Source organism: Cheilinus undulatus, linkage group 8 (assembly GCF_018320785.1).
Source record: "Cheilinus undulatus linkage group 8, ASM1832078v1, whole genome shotgun sequence".
Lineage (NCBI taxonomy): Eukaryota > Metazoa > Chordata > Actinopteri > Labriformes > Labridae > Cheilinus > Cheilinus undulatus.
The window spans coordinates 3,524,676-3,540,684 of NC_054872.1; the positions used below are offsets into that span (position 1 = coordinate 3,524,676).

General features: G+C 41.5%; 1 protein-coding gene across 1 annotated transcript; it reads left to right on the plus strand.

The window, feature by feature from the left end:
• Positions 1-97: 97 nt before the first annotated feature.
• On the plus strand, positions 98-15,624 carry LOC121513376 (amine sulfotransferase-like). The gene is made up of 7 exons (XM_041793102.1): positions 98-164; positions 436-589; positions 5,029-5,243; positions 8,639-8,765; positions 11,953-12,047; positions 12,134-12,314; positions 14,505-15,624. The coding sequence occupies exons 2-7, from the start codon at positions 442-444 to the stop codon at positions 14,627-14,629; spliced, it is 891 nt and encodes a 296-aa protein (XP_041649036.1). The 5' UTR covers positions 98-164; positions 436-441; the 3' UTR covers positions 14,630-15,624.
• Positions 15,625-16,009: the final 385 nt, after the last annotated feature.

Below are 16,009 nucleotides of genomic sequence, written 5' to 3' on the forward strand. Positions count from 1 at the left end.
CGTGCAGCTGACTGTCAGCAGGTGTGCCAAGACGGAGGGAGGAGGAGGAGGAGGAGAAGGAGGAGGAGGTTCAGTTCATATAAAGAGTCAGAGATGATCAGGATGGATTCAGCAGAGCTTTCAGTCAACATCCTCCAAACCGAACCACCGAGCAGACTCAGCAGGTGAGAAACAGCCGATTAACTGATCAGACCTGACCGGTTTCTACCGGTAATCATTTAAAATTGATATTAATGAGAATCTGATCACTTTATCACCAGGACTGTCAAGTTTGTAAAGGTACAAATCTGTTAAATAATAAAACAATCCGTCCAGATGAGCTCACCTGTCCTCGGTCCAGGTCTCCTGTCGTCGATCCAGGTCAGTGGGTCCAGGTAAGCTCACCTGTCGTCAGTCCAGGTGAGCTCACCTGTCCTCTTCTCGGTGTCCCTGCAGCAGGCGATGGAGCAGAGTGAAGGGAACCACGTCCTGATCCCTCACCGAGGATTCGCGCTCATCAGCGGGATCCATGACCCGGATGATGTGGATCAGATCTTTGACGTGGAGATCCGTGACTCGGACGTGTTCGTCGTCACGTACCCCAAATCAGGTGAGGACGTCAGAGGCTGCAGAGGGCTGGTGCGATGGGTTATTGATGATTTATTTTTAATTACAGCGTTCTGGTCGATGATTGGATGTGATGAAAAGTGGCAAAAATTTGTGAAAAGGACCATTTTTTTGCCACTTTTCATCCATCCAAGTTAGCTTTTGCAATTTAATACCACTTTCTCCTACTTGTTTTGCCCATTTTTACCACTTTTATCCCATTGTTGCCCATGTAAGCTACATTTTGCTATCAAATACCACTTGTTTCATATTTTTTCCCATTTTTGCCCCTCTTGACTGATTTTTGCCCATTTTAGTCACTTTTCACTCATTTTGTTGCCACGTTTTTGCCACTTTGGGACAATTTTTTCTACATGTAGCTCATTTTCATCACTTCTCATCCCTCTTCCTCCCCATTTTCGCCAATTTTGTTGCTTTTGCCTTTTTTGCCACCTTTAACCTATTTTTATTGCTTGTTTTTGCCACTTTTCATCACTTAGATTGTGACTCTTGCAAAGGTATTTTTCAACAATCTGGCTCTTTGGTTGAGTAACACGGTCTTTGATCTGTTTTTAGTCTTTTTTCTTCCTTTCCTTTTTTCCCTGTCTGCTCAGATATCAGTCTAAATAAAGTAGACCATATCAGTATCAGTGATGGTCTTTCTCTGCTGCTCCTGTTTCATCTGATATTATGTTCAGTTTATTATTGTTTAAGGGCCCTAAGGCCGCTGGGTGTCGCTGTTTCCCCTTCACTAAATTCAGGTTTTATTCTTGAGGTGAATTCCGCTTTATTTCTGTCTTCTAATTTAAAGAAAAATCAACTCATGATCCCTGACTCCAACACTGAGGATACTGGCTGTCCATTTTAGAAGAAAGGATGTTTTTATTTTGTTTCTAGGAGGAATATGGACTCCAGTGATCCTCCATTTATGGTCGACCAACACTGTAAAAAAAAGAGACACCATAACTAATCAATAAAACTGAGGCAACAGATTGCACACAATATGTTTATCTAGATCTAGATATATTTTTTGTGTTGACTGAACTTAACATTTTTAAGTAAACGCAGATGAATAATACAGATAAGTTTAACTTAATAATTTTGTGTAGAAGGTGTTATGTTTTTTTAAGAAAAGCCAGCTAAACCTAGGTTAACCAGACTCAAATGAATGGAGTTGAATTAACTCAATTTTATCAATTTTAGCAGTTGCACAAAAGAAATTTGCCTCAATTCCACGTTTTTTAAGTTGACTCAACTTATTATTTTTAAATAATTTCAAATTAATTTATTTATAGTTTTAGCTCAATAAATTAGAGGTATATCTATCATCATAGGTAACTGCTTATCTTATAATGTTAAATAGTACTCAATGATAAAGGTTTTTTTTTATGTTATCATTTCACCCAAGGTGGATTAACTTCCGCAATCATTTACAGCAGTGACTGTTCGCAATCCACTGAGCCAGTAGCTTAAGATTAACCAATGTTAATCTGCCATTAAATAGTCATTCGCATTTACAACAGCTACATTTTCTCCTATAGGTGGGACCTCTTTAATTGAGAGGGCAACTTCACTCATGGTGCATTTTGTTTAATTATTTTATCTAACCCTTATTTAACCAGAAGAAAACCTCACTGAGATTAAAAATCTCTCTTTCAAGGGTGTCCTCACCAAGACAGTAGCAGCAAACTGCGTGCATACAGGTTTAGTGCCCAAAGGCATTCTGGGAAAACTGCAGATTTTTCATAACTCAAATAATTTGAGTAATAACCAAGTGTTGGCTACGTCTTGATATCTATGGCTATAACCTTATAAAAACAGCTATATGTGTTCAAAAAATACTTCGAACAGAAACTCATTTAACTTCCTGACACAAGCTTCACCACCAAAAACAGTAAATCCCAAACAGGTGGGTAACTGCAGCGCTGAAAATGTCCTTGGAAAAGTGTAAATCCCAACCAGGAAAGAACAAAATGGCAGTTTCTCCCTGCACATGCTCAGACAGGGCAGTATGTGGTCCTCGTTTGAACACAATTTTTTTATGTTCCTGGTACACATTTAAATCAACTAGCCTGAACACATTTTTAACATTGCTTTTACATAATTAAAATCACTTTAGTTTAACACAATTTTTTTTACATTATTTTAACACATTTCAAACCAACTTATTTGAACAAAGTTTTATTATGTTACTTTTACACAATTAAAATAAATTCATTTGAAATGGAGAGCACATTTTGAAATTAGTCAAAAAATATAAGCAGGATTAAATTACACATTCAAATTAGTGAAACAAACTTAATAATTATATGTTATAAATACTAAGAGTCAAAATCTGTTTTTACAGTGAACATTTTATCCATGTACAGTACGCTGTAGTACATTATAGCCTTTTTCAAAACATTAACCAATTTTTTAAAAACAGAATTACCCTTTTATTGTTAATGTTAACAATGTGCATGGACACACTCAATAAACAAGACAGTAATGTCAGACTTCAGGGCTAAGATGTGCACAAACATCAGGATCCCAGAAAATAAAGTAGAAGAAACTGAGAAAGCTTTAATGGAAAAGAATTGAACACATGTGAAAAGACAAAAAATGGGTTGAAAGTGGCTATTAAGCACATATAATAGGAAAAAAGTGGTTGAAAGTTGCAAAAAAGTGGCTAAAATGGGGAAAAAGTGGAAATGAGTGACAAAAATGAGTTTAAGCTGTTAAGCCCTAGCCTCTTTTATTAGTTGAAGTTTCCAGTCCATCTTTAAATGAGTATAACTCTGTAACTACACGTTCTATTAGTATGATAAAAGTACAATAATGAAGATGGCACTTGTGAAATTTTTTCAAAAATGTAAATATGTGTATATATGTTACCGGGTCAGAGTGGATCAAGTTGGCACACAAATTATAAATAAAAAATCTTTTTGTCTAATTTATTTATTTATTTTTAATGCAATTTTAGCATATATATCCCATAGAAAAAATGCAGTTGTAGTCCAAAAATCTCCAGTGGGCCAAAGCACCACATTTTGACATTACCTGTTTTAACTTTAATGCCACTAGAGGGTTATCAGGACAAAATAAGAGAGGTTTCAGTAAAAATTATCCAGGTGAAATCCTCTCTTGTGCCATCTGGGCACAATTTAGCACTATCTCTGCCATTTTAAAAATCACAGGTATCAAACTTCTTTTTACTCATATAGGTGGTCACTGAATTATGGAATTTTTTCCTGCCACAAATCACCCAGACCTCCATATTGTTCCTTTCAAAGAAAACTTACAAAGGAACTAAAGTTTGACACCAAGAGGAGCAGATTTATTTTCAGTGGCACAAAAACAACAAAAAAACAAAATGCAAAAAACTAAAAGAAACTGTTACAACAAATGGAAACTGCACAAACATGACTAGAATTTTCCGTAGAGGCTCTGCTCAAATAATTCACTTCAAATAATGAGTTAAAAGTGCCAAGAATGGGCTAAAAGTTAAGTTGCTAAAATGAGAAAAAAGTGAAAACAAAAGTTTCAAAAATGTGAAAGAAGCAGCAAAAAGATGAGTTAAAGTAATATGAGGACTTCTCAAAAAATTTCCAGTAAGGGTCAAAAATGGTAGCATAAAAGAATAATGCAAAAAGTGGCATTAAGTTGCCAGAATGGGCAAAAAGTGGCTTAAAAGTGGCAATTAAAGGTTAAAAAAGGGCAAAAATGGGCAACCAGTGGCAAAACGTGGCAATAATGGGTTGGAAGTGATGAAATTTCATGAGCCCACGTATTAGCCCTGCCCACATGAAAACAAGCCAGGAGAGAGGTGAAAAACTTTCTAACAGTCTAAATCCAGAATTCAGTCACATGTAGATCTCAGTGTTTTCACATGTTTACAGCAAACATATTCCAACATTTCTGGAGTGTTAAGACAAAAACTTTAAATTTCCCTTCACAGAGTCTTTAACTGACTAGCCAAGCAACATATGTTGTATCATTTTCACAAATATATGTGCATGTTAATGTATTTTTCAAACATAATTTTCCCATTTATGAGTAATATTTTTACTGTGGTTAAATTGAATTTACTTGCATTATTTTGCAGGCTGGCTATATCATTTGTGCATTTCTGATGGGGCAGTTGAGGCTCCCCAGTATTTACTTAACTCTATTTAAAACAAATTTCAGTCTGTTGACCAATTCATTTTATTGCTTTTGATTCAATAATGACACTAGTTACTAAGAAAAAAAATAGATAAAAACACACTTTCCATTGCAGGCTCCTCAAGAGCCCCTTCGTCCTGTGGGCCCAGGTAATCAGTACCCTTCTTCCCCCCGTGCTACTCCCCTGTGTATGAGATCTGACAATCATTGACTGCTGTTTATCTTTACATTTTACAGAGCGACCCAGCTTTTTTGGAACAGGGTTTGGACCAACAGTTATGTTTCTGTGCTGTGTTACAGGGACCATCTGGCTGCAGCAGATCCTCCTGCTCACTGAAGCTAAAGGTGACCTGTCGTCCGTCTCTCCTGAGGGGATCAACAATGCTGACTTGGTCCCCTGGATTGAGGTGACGGGGTCCAGAAAAGGGTTCATCTCAGCCCCCTCTCCCCGCTTCAGGGTCTCCCACCTCCCATACAAGTTCATGCCTGCGGCCCTTAGCAGGAAGAAGGGGAAGGTAAGAGCTCTGGGCACGGTTAAGCTGCAGGGCCTGATTCTGGTCTCTGAGTCTAGACATCATTGTGGACTAGAGATCTGCTGCCCTCTGTCAGACCACAAACACTCACATGAACAGACTCTGTGCAAATATTACACCAAGTTACTGTTGATTTCCTAAAGCCTGAAAAATATCTGAATGTTTGCCAACAATCTGAACCATCACTGAGCATGTGTGAACCTACGTCCACTCACCTTATAACACTTAAGGTGAAGGGCCGTCGAGGGGCCCCATCAGCCTGATATTTTTCTGTACTTGTCCCTCAGAGAGAAACCTGTGGACCCCCCCGATCTACTCTGACAGATTTTTACAGCTCGTAGCGTCTGTTTACACCCCTTCATCACATGGTTTGCACAAAAGACAAACGTGTTTATTAGCAGACAGGGTTGACTGAAGGTTCAGTCCTTCTCAGAGTAAATAACCCAAACACTACTGTTTGAATATTTACAGACAGAGCTGGCCCCAGGCATCGGCCAAGTCAGAGGATGCTTAGGGCCCCCACACCACCAGGGCCCCCTCAAGACTTCAACCTGGTTCTGAACTGGGTAGTGATGGGGTTGAAATAGAGGAGGGACACGGGGGGAGGACAGTACAGAGGGTAAAAAAACAAAAAAGAAATCAGGAGAACAAAGGTTATAGAAATGTAAAAATCTTTATTTTTCATTAGTCTAAATAGAAATAGTTTTTTGCATTTTAAATTCCCCCCTCTTCTTTGGGATCACTAGGACCTCATCTTTGAACAGGAAGTTTGGACCAAAAATGATGTCCACAAGTGTCCTGAAGGTTTTGTTTCTGCAGAAAATCCAGACCTGGATCAGTTATAGAGCATATGTCTAGGCTGAGTGTTAGACAGTTGGTCAGTCGTTCTTTCTAAATTCCTGAAAATATTAAAGCAAATTCCCCAAATACGTCTTATAAAATTCCCTGAAATTCTGATTGGAAAGTTTTGAATAATTCAGAGCACATAACCCCAAAATTACCAACCAAATTCCTTAAATTAATTTAAAAAAAACAACAGAATATTTCAATGCAAATTTCCTAAAAAAATGAAATTCAAATCGAATTTCCAAATATTAGAAACAGATTTCCCAAAATGCCCCAAAAATTTGATGGAAAATCACCCAAAACCTCCAATGAAGCTTTCTAAAATATGCAGACATGTCCCTCAAATATCCCAAGAGTACCTAGGTGCAGCCGAGGACCTCCACTTCACATCACAGGTCGGAAAATCACCACCAAATCTCGTCTTCTTATACCAGAAGTCACATGAACTGAACGTCTTCTTTGTTGTTTTCTCCGTGTGTCACCAACATGTTAACAGAGGCAAGTCCGCCACATGAGGAAATACAAGTAGACGAAAAAATGTGTTTTTGATTACACAGCGATTACATTAATTTTAGTGAATCGATTTATGATCCAATTACATGTATCACTGATCACAGACATAATATGAAAGTTTTGCTGGCTGGCAGGATGTGGACATCGCCGCCATGTTGCCAGAGGCAAGTCTGCTACGTAATTCAATACAGTTTTCAGAATAAAAAGCTCAAATGACAAGATTGCATGGATTTTAATGAATCATTTATAATAAATTTATAATACAGGTTCGTATAAGTAAAGATATTTTTTATTCTTTATTTATATATACATATTAATCTTATCATTTGATCTTTTTATTATGAAAACTTGCACAGTCCTTGTCTACTGTATTGAATTACGTAGCAGACTTGCCTCTGGCAACATGGCGGCAACATTGGCGTCCGGCCAGCCAATCTTCTGTCACATATTATGTCTGTGCAAAGTGATACTTGAATTTTGACCATAAATCATTTTATTAACCGCTGTGCTTGTTAGTCTGAAAAGTCACCGATTTTTTGTCTACTTGTATTTCCTTATGTGGCTGACTTGCCTCTATTAACATGGCGGCGACCAGTGTTGGTGAAGTTACTTGGAAATAATAATTAGTTACTGATTAGTGATTACTTCTCCAAGAAAGTAATCCAGTTACTTTACTAATTACTTATTTTGAAAAGTAATTAGTTACTTTACTAGTTACTTTACTTAGTTACTTTTCAAAAATATGATGCACAACCTGAATACACTATAAAGCAATGCCTGCCTCTAATTCTCTTACATGCTAGGGCGGCCTTGTTGCACTGTAACGTGGGATTAATCCAGTGAACTGTTACACCCATGAAACTTTTATTATTTACCGTCCAGATGTCAGCAGTGGTGGAAACAAAGTCTACATCTCTGAGTGCAGCCTTCAAATTAGCGTCCATTATGTCGTATTCTCTCTCAAGGTATGCTGCAAATGACTTTCTTTGCGGCAGCTTGACACCGCTTTTGGTCTGTATTTTTTCTGCGATGCGTCGGAATGATTCAGAGTCTACAGTGGAAATGGGCAACATGTCTTCGACAATATAGCTAGCCATGAGCTTCTTCAGTTCAGTGGCACTAAGTCCTGTCGCCCTTAAGTCTATTTGCACCTGTTTAGCAGGAGAGGGGCCCTCGGAATTGGATGTGGTAGCTGCAGTGATCATGTCAGTGGGGGTATCTGGGGGTTTTTCAGTGAGTTTCATATACTTCTTACACGTTACTGCCCATCAGTGGCGGCGACACAGGAGAAAACAAGAAGACGTTCAGTTCAAGTGACTTCCGGTATTCAAAGACGAGATATGGCAGTGCTTGTCCGACTTCCGGTATGAGGTGGCGGTCCTTGGCTACAGCTAAATCCCCAAATTTCCAACAAATATTTCAATTTCTTTTTACATTTCAGACAATATCTCAAAAACTTTTAATAGAAAAAATTGCTGTTATGGGAAATATAATGATAATAATAATAATAATAATACATAAATATGTATGAAATGAACATGCAGGTCTGAAGAGGTTAAAGCTTTAGCATACCAGGACATGCTGGACAATGCTATGCTTCCAACTGTGCAGCAACAGTTAAATATAAATGCTCTATAGAATGAATGAGCACAAATTCCCACAGAAAAACTCTTGTGGAAAGCCTTCCAAAGAGAGTGGAGGCTGTTACAGCTGCAAAATGGGGGGTACAGTGGTCAGGTGATCAAATACTTTTGTCCATGTAGTGTAGATAGCTAGATAGATAGATTGATTGAACCATAGCATTGTCCTGTCATGGCGGCTCTGCTGTTACCGTGACTGCAAACACTAACGGTGGTCGTTCTTCTGTTTGTGTTCCTCTTGTTTGTTGTTCCTAGCTGTTGCTGCAGGAAAAAACAGAGAGAATAATCCTGTTCTCAGTCTCAGCCCTTCAGGGTTTTTACATGAACACACAGTCACTCAGAGGTGAGCACCGTTTTAACCTGTGTTTATCTTTTCAGGTGATCTATGTGGCCAGAAACCCCAAAGATGTCCTGGTGTCGTATTTCTACTTCCATAACTTTGCAACCATGCTGGAAACTCCCAAAAACTTTGAGGATTTCTTTGAAAAGTTTATGACGGACAGAGGTGAGAGACGGCGTGTTCAGTAATGATGTTTAATTTACTACAGGCAGACAGGACTGGTGGACAAGGTTAGGACTGGTGGACAGGGTTAGGACAGGTGGACAGGGTTGGGACAGGAGGACTGGGTTAGGACAGGTGGATGGGGTTAGGACAGGTGGACAGGGTTGGGACAGGAGGACTGGGTTAGGACAGGTGGATGGGGTTAGGACAGATGGACAGAGTTGGGACAGGTGGACAGGGTTAGGACAGGTGGACGGGGTTAGGACAGGTGGACAGGGTTGGGACAGGAGGACTGGGTTAGGACAGGTGGATGGGGTTAGGACAGATGGACAGAGTTGGGACAGGTGGACAGGGTTAGGACAGGTGGACGGGGTTAGGACAGGTGGACAGGGTTGGGACAGGAGGACTGGGTTAGGACAGGTGGACAGAGTTGGGACAGGTGGACAGGGTTAGGACAGGTGGACGGGGTTGGGACAGGTAGACAGGGTTAGGACAGGTGGACAGGGTAAGGACAGGTGGACTTGGTTGGGACAGGAGGACTGGGTTAGGACAGGTGGACAGAGTTGGGACAGGTGGACAGGGTTAGGACAGGTGGACGGGGTTAGGACAGGTGGACAGGGTTGGGACAGGTAGACAGGGTTGGGACAGGTAGACAGGGTTAGGACAGGTGGACAGGGTAAGGACAGGTGGACTGGGTTAGGACAGGTGGACGGGGTTGGGACAGGTGGGTGGGGTTAGGACAGGTGCACAGGGTTAGTACTGGGGGAAAGAGTTGGGACAGATTGACGGGGTAGGACAGGTGGACAGGGTTAGGACAGGTGCACAGGGTTGGGAAAGGTCGAGGGGGTTAGGACAGGTGGACGGGGTTGGGACAGGTGGACGGGGTTAGAACAGACGGATAGGTTGACAGGTTGACAGGGTTATGAGAGGTGGACGAGTGGACAGGTAGACAGGGTTAGGACAGGTGGAGGGGTGGACAGTTAGACAGGGTTAGGACAGGTGGACAGAGTTGGCACAGGTGGACAGGGTGAGGACAGGTGGATGGGGTTAGGACAGGTGGACAGGGTTGGGACAGGGTTTGGACAGGTGGACAGGGTTAGGACAGGTGGACGGGGTTAGGACAGATGGACAGGGTTAGGACAGATGGATAGGTTGACAGGTTGACAGGGTTAGGACAGATGGACGGGGTTAGGACAGGTGGACAGGGTTGGGAAAGGTGGATGGGGTTAGGACAGGTGGACAGGGTTGGGAAAGGTGGATGGGGTTAGGACAGGTGGACAGGGTTGGGAAAGGTGGACGGGGTTAGGACAGGTGGACGGGGTTAGGACAGGTGGACAGGGTTAGGACAGGTGGACAGGGTTAGGACAGGTGGACAGGGTTAGGACAGGTGGACTGGCTTAGGACAGGTGGATGGAGGACAGGGTTAGGCCCGGTGGACAGGTGGACGGGGTAAGGACAGGTGGACAGGGTTAGGACAGGTGGACAGAGTTAGGACAGGTGGACAGGTAGACAGGGTTAGTACAAGTGGAGGGGTGGACAGTTGGACAGGGTTAGGATAGGTGGACGAGTGGACAGGTGGACGGGGTTAGGACAGGTGGACGGGGTTAGGACAGGTGGACAGGTTTAGGACAGGTAGACAAATCAAAATCAAATCAAATCAACTTTATTTGTATAGCACATTTCATACAGGTGTAAATTCAATGTGCTTTAAAGAAGATTAAAAACAAACAAAAAAAGCAATCAGCAATTCAAGCAACCCCCCCAACACACACACATACATATGTACAGTGCAAGTCATGTGTACACAGGCAAAATGCTGATATGTTGTACTTTATCTAACAGTCAAAGGCATAAGAAAAAAACAATGTTTTAAGACCACTCTTAAAAGAACGTAAAAGGTAGACAGGTAGACAGCGTTAGTACATGTGGAGGGGTGGACCGTTGGACAAGGTTGGGATAGGTGGACGAGTGGACGAGTGGACAGGTGGACGGGGTTAGGACAGGTGGACGGGGTTAGGACAGGTGGACAGGGTTAGGACAGGTGGATGGAGGACAGGGTTAGGACAGGTGGACGAGTGGACAGGTAGACAGGGTTAGGACAGGTGGAGGGGTGGACAGTTGGACAGGGTTAGGATAGGTGGCCAGATGGAGCTGGAGGGGGTCCAGGAGCAGGCAAAAACCACTGATGAACCTGGTCCTCATTAGGAAGACCTCATTAAGATACAACAAAGTTAGTCTGACAACTGCATTAAAGCTTCATTTACAAATGAGAGAAACAGCTGTTTTTGGCCCAGAATCATCACATTATCATTCAACACCCAGACTTTGAACAGACATTTCTGTGAACTGGATCTATTCAGAAAAAACAGCACTGTGACAGCCTCACTCTGGTCCAAATATTTGGAGTTTCCATCCGTCCCACTGCTTCCTTTCATCGGGGTCGGGTCACAGTGGTGGCAGGCTAATCAAGTCAGCCCAGACGTCCCTCTCCCTGGCAACACATTCCACCTCTTCCTGAGGAATTCTAAGGCATTCCCAGGCCAGACAGGACACAGTATATAATCCCTTCAGTGAGTTCTTGTCTACCCCTGTCTCCTCCCTGCTAGACGTGCCCAGAAGACCTCCACAGGGAGGCGACCAGATGGCATCCTCATCAGATACCTGAACCCCCTAATGGGCTCCTTTCAACATGAAGGAGCAGTGGCTCGACTTTGAGCTCCCACTGGATGTCTGAACTCCTCACCGTATTTTCTAAGGCTGAGCCCAGCTACCCTCCTGGGGAGTCTCATTTAGACCACTCTTATGTCAGAGTTCCTGACAGTAGGTGAGAGTTGGGATGAAGATTGACCAGTACATGGAAAGCTTTACCTTCTGGCTCAGCTCTCTCTTCACCACAGCGGTACGGTACAACATCTACAGAACTGCTGATGCTGCCGAGATACTTGAACTCCCTCACCTGTAGCAGAGAATCGGTCCCAACCTTAAGGAAGCAATCCAATATTTATGGCAGTGAACCATGGTCTTATCTGACAGTCATCCTGACTGCTTTGCACTCATCTACAAACCGTCCTAGTGCCTGCTGGACGTCCCAACTGAGGAAGCCAGCAGAACCACATCAACTGTAAAAAGGCAGAGATGAGATTCTGAGGTCACAAAACTAACTTGTTAATAATTGTCTGTTTTTGTGCAGTGTTTGGGGGCAGCTGGTTCGAGCACATAAAGACCTGGTACTCTCATAAAGACGACATGAACATGCTGTTTATCACATATGAGGAGATGATTCAGGTAGGAGCTCTGGTCTGTCCCTCCCTCTGCTCTCTGTATCCTCATTCAGACCAGAATACTAACTTATTTCTGTGTTTTCTGTGGAGGATCTGCCGACGGTAGTGCGGAGGATCTCGTCTTTCCTCGGTAAAGATCTTACGGAGGAGCAGCTGGCTAACGTGGTGAAGCACAGCACCTTCAAAAACATGAGGAAGATCCCACAGGCGTCCTACGAACAGATATCAGATGACCTGCTCAACCACAGCCAGGGACGGTTCATGAGGAAAGGTCAGAAGGTCTCATCAGTTTGACGAAACAATCATTAAACTCTCTGGACTAGGGACCCCTTCATGATAAGACAAAACTGAAATGTAGACATTTTTGTTAATTGATTAAAATAAAAACTGAAATATACTCTCAAGCTCAGTCAGGTTGGATGGGGACTGATGGTGGACAGCCGTTTTCAGGTCTCTTCAGAGATGTCAGACTGGGTTCAGGTCAGATTCCTGGCTGCAGGGGTTCTCAGCGTTGGGGAGACACTGAGATGAGGCCTTCAAATGCCTCAAAAAACTAAGAACATTTTTTAATTACACTTTTGCCACTTTACACCAGTTTTGCCAAATTTCAACCTATTTTTGCCAGTTTTAACATATTTTTGCAACTTAAAACCCAATTTTTAACCCTATCCAGCACTTTTTCTGCATATTTTTACCACTTCTAAACCAAATCTTGCAACTCTTGCCTATTGTTGGCTCTGTTGACATATTATTGCCACTATTAACCCCTTTTACCACTTTAGCCACATTTCACAATTTGATATGCCCATATTTGCCAGTTTCTGACTATTTTTGCCTAGGCTAACCCTTTTTTGCCAGTTAATTTCAAATCTCATCCCAAATTTCCATCTATTTTTGCCACTTTAACGCAAATTCAACCACTTTTGAATCCCATTTTTCCACTTTAAATTCCAATTTTTGCCACTTTAACCCATTTTTGCCATTTTTTTTGTCATTTTCTTGCCACTTTTATCTAATTTTTGGCATTTCTGACCCATTTTTGCTACTTTTAAAATCTAATTTCACCACCTTTCCCACCATTTTTTGCCATTATTAATCCATTTTAGCTATTTTTAATGTATTTTAATTCTTGTTTAAACAAAGAGATTTACATTTTTCAGAGGGCTACTTATTACACAAATGAATTAAAATGTGTTTCTTTGATAAGAGTGGTTATTATTCAGGTTAAATATAAAATACCACAGCTTAACTTTACAATGGACCATGATTTTGCTGGCCCCCAGTTTGGCTGGGTCCTATAAAGATCTCCCATTTTTCCCCCCAAATGGGCGGCCTTGTCTGCTCATGACTATTCTTAAATGTGCATCACTGTGTTTTCAGCCACCTGCAGGTACAGTGGGGGGTCACTGGTGCCTTTATTTTGGGGGTCGCGGTCTGAAAAAGTTGAGAAGCCCTGCCTGGCTGGGCCCCTCCAGGACATTCACTGAGTTGTCCCTAAGCTACACCTGTGCTATCTTGACTATGTGTTTTGGGTCATTGTCATGCTGAATGGTAGACCTTTGGCCCAGTCTTAGGTCCTGACAACCCTGTCCAGTCTCACAGTCCCTGCTGCTAAAGAAGCACCCCCACAGCACGATGCTGCCACCACCATGCTTCACTGTTAGTATGGTGATGAGTAGTGCCTGGTTTAAACTGAGGCCAAGCAGTTCAGTCTTGGTTACATCAGACCACATAATCTGGTTGCTCTCAGAGGTTTTTTTTTTTTTTTTTTTTCATGAACTCCAATCAGGTTTTCTCTCTGAGGAGAGTCTTCCATCTAGACACTCCTCCATAAAGCCCAGATCAGTGGAGGGCTGCAGTGATGGTTGTCCTTCTGGAACTTTGTCCCATCTCCATATAGGATCTCTGGAGCTCAGGTTCTTGGTCTCCTCTCTTCCTAAGGCTTTTCTCCCCGATTACCCAGTTTGGCTGGGTGACCAGCTCTTTGAGAATTCTGGATTTTTGTAGCCTTCCCCAGATCTGTGCCTGTCTTCAGTCCTGTCTCTGCAGCTCTGCAGTTCCTTTGACCTCATGGCTTGGTTACTGCTCTGTTATACATTGTCAGTAGTGAGGTCTTCTCTAAGGAGGTGTGTGCTTTCCCAAATCATGTCCAATCAATTTAATTTACCACAGGCAGACTCAAGTCAAGCGTAGAAACATCTCAGCAAAGATCCAGAGAAATGGGAGAAACCTGAGCTACATTTACTGTGTTGTTGAAAAGGCTCTAAATACTTATGTCAGTTGACTTATGTCAAAGTTCTGTTTCCTCTTTGTCATGATGGAGTACTGAGTGTAGATAAATTAGAATAAAAAGAATTTCAATGACTGTTGCATCAGGATGAAGCAGAACAAAACTGAAAAACTGTGAAGGGGGTCTGAGTTCCATTAATCCATAACTTTTTTTATATATTGTGATCTCCAGGAACCATTGGGGACTGGAAGAACCACTTCACGGTGGCTCAGAATGAGAAGTTCAATGAGGTCTTCCAAAGAGAGATGAAGGATTTCCCCCTTTCGTTCATCTGGGACATCAGGGACATCATGTGATCTTGACATTAACATCAAGAGATCCAACTTAAACACCAGAGAAGAACATCAGAGAAGAAGAGTCCCAACTGCAGCTACATGAACTCTGTCTGCTATAGACACATTATTAGGGCCCAAGTGGTGCTAGGACCTAATGTGTTTGTAAAGATTATTATTTTAATAGCTTGTCATTATCGCATGGATTTTTGAGGGCCTTAACATGATCAGGTTTTAGGAAACTTTGCAGGTTCATCCAATCTCTTTTTTTGGGTCTCCACTGTGACTATTCAGAATTGCTTAAATAATCACCTCCTCATAGTTTTCAAAGTTATAATTTTGTGAGTGGCTGCAGCTTGGAGAGATCTACAAAAAGCCTCCTGGGCCAACACTGTACCTCCAACTGGGAATCTGTCATCTTGAATGAGTTAGCAAAAACTGGGCTATTTTTGGCCCTTTTCAGGATCATATCAGGACTAACTTGTCTCAACTTGTTTCATCCGATCAGCTTGTTCTTTGGCGTACAGCTAGATGACACATGGATGATGAAACAATCCTCTGGAATTCATCCTCCGTTTAAGGGTGGGTCCATGGCGAGGTGCTCAATTTGCATATTGTATTTTAGCTTGTCAGTCCTGTTTAAAGCTGTCTAGGTACCTTCTCCATGTTAAACACTAACACATTTACACCATGTCATCCTGACCCCCTCTCCTGTAGACCAGCGGTGCCTCTGAAACTCACTTTCACACTTTTCAGAGTGCTAAAAACATTGCCAACAATATCAGTGATCAATGATTGTATCAGCTGACCTCCATGGCCCCCACTATAGGGCTGGGCCCCAGAGAGCCCTTTTAGGTGGTCTTGACTCTGTCACTGTCAGATCCATGGCTCTATGTCACAGGTGTCAAACTCAAGAATTAATTTGTGTTTTATTTCATATTTTGAATTTTGCATCTCAAGATTACTACTCAAACTTATGATTTTGACTTTTCATTTCATGTTTTTACCTTTTCAACTCATCATTTGGACTTTATATGTCACATTTTTATCTTTTAGATTCCCAATTTTAAATTTTAAGTCATATTTTGACCATTTCAACTCCTTACTTTGACTTTTTAATCACGTATTATGACTTTTAAACGCACGATTTCAATTTTCTTCTCATATTTTGACATTTTAAATTCATAATTTTTACTTTTTTTGATCATATTTTGACCTTTTAGACTCCCAATTTTGAATTTAAATTGCACTGTTAACTTTTTAAGTCATCATTTTGAATTCTAGCTCATATTTTGACATTTTTGACACCTGATTTTGGCTTTTTAATCCAAATTTTGAAATATCAGACTCACAATTTAAGATTTTAAGTCATATTTTGACTTTTAAACTGATCTTTACTGATAT

Excerpts from the sequence above, each read along its gene's own strand:
- LOC121513376 (XM_041793102.1), top strand. The coding sequence starts at position 442 with ATGGAGCAGAGTGAAGGGAACCACGTCCTGATCCCTCACCGAGGATTC. Across the intron at positions 8,766-11,952 it reads AAAGTTTATGACGGACAGAG|TGTTTGGGGGCAGCTGGTTC; the intron begins GTGAGAGACGGC and ends GTTTTTGTGCAG. Across the intron at positions 12,315-14,504 it reads GGGACGGTTCATGAGGAAAG|GAACCATTGGGGACTGGAAG; the intron begins GTCAGAAGGTCT and ends TGTGATCTCCAG.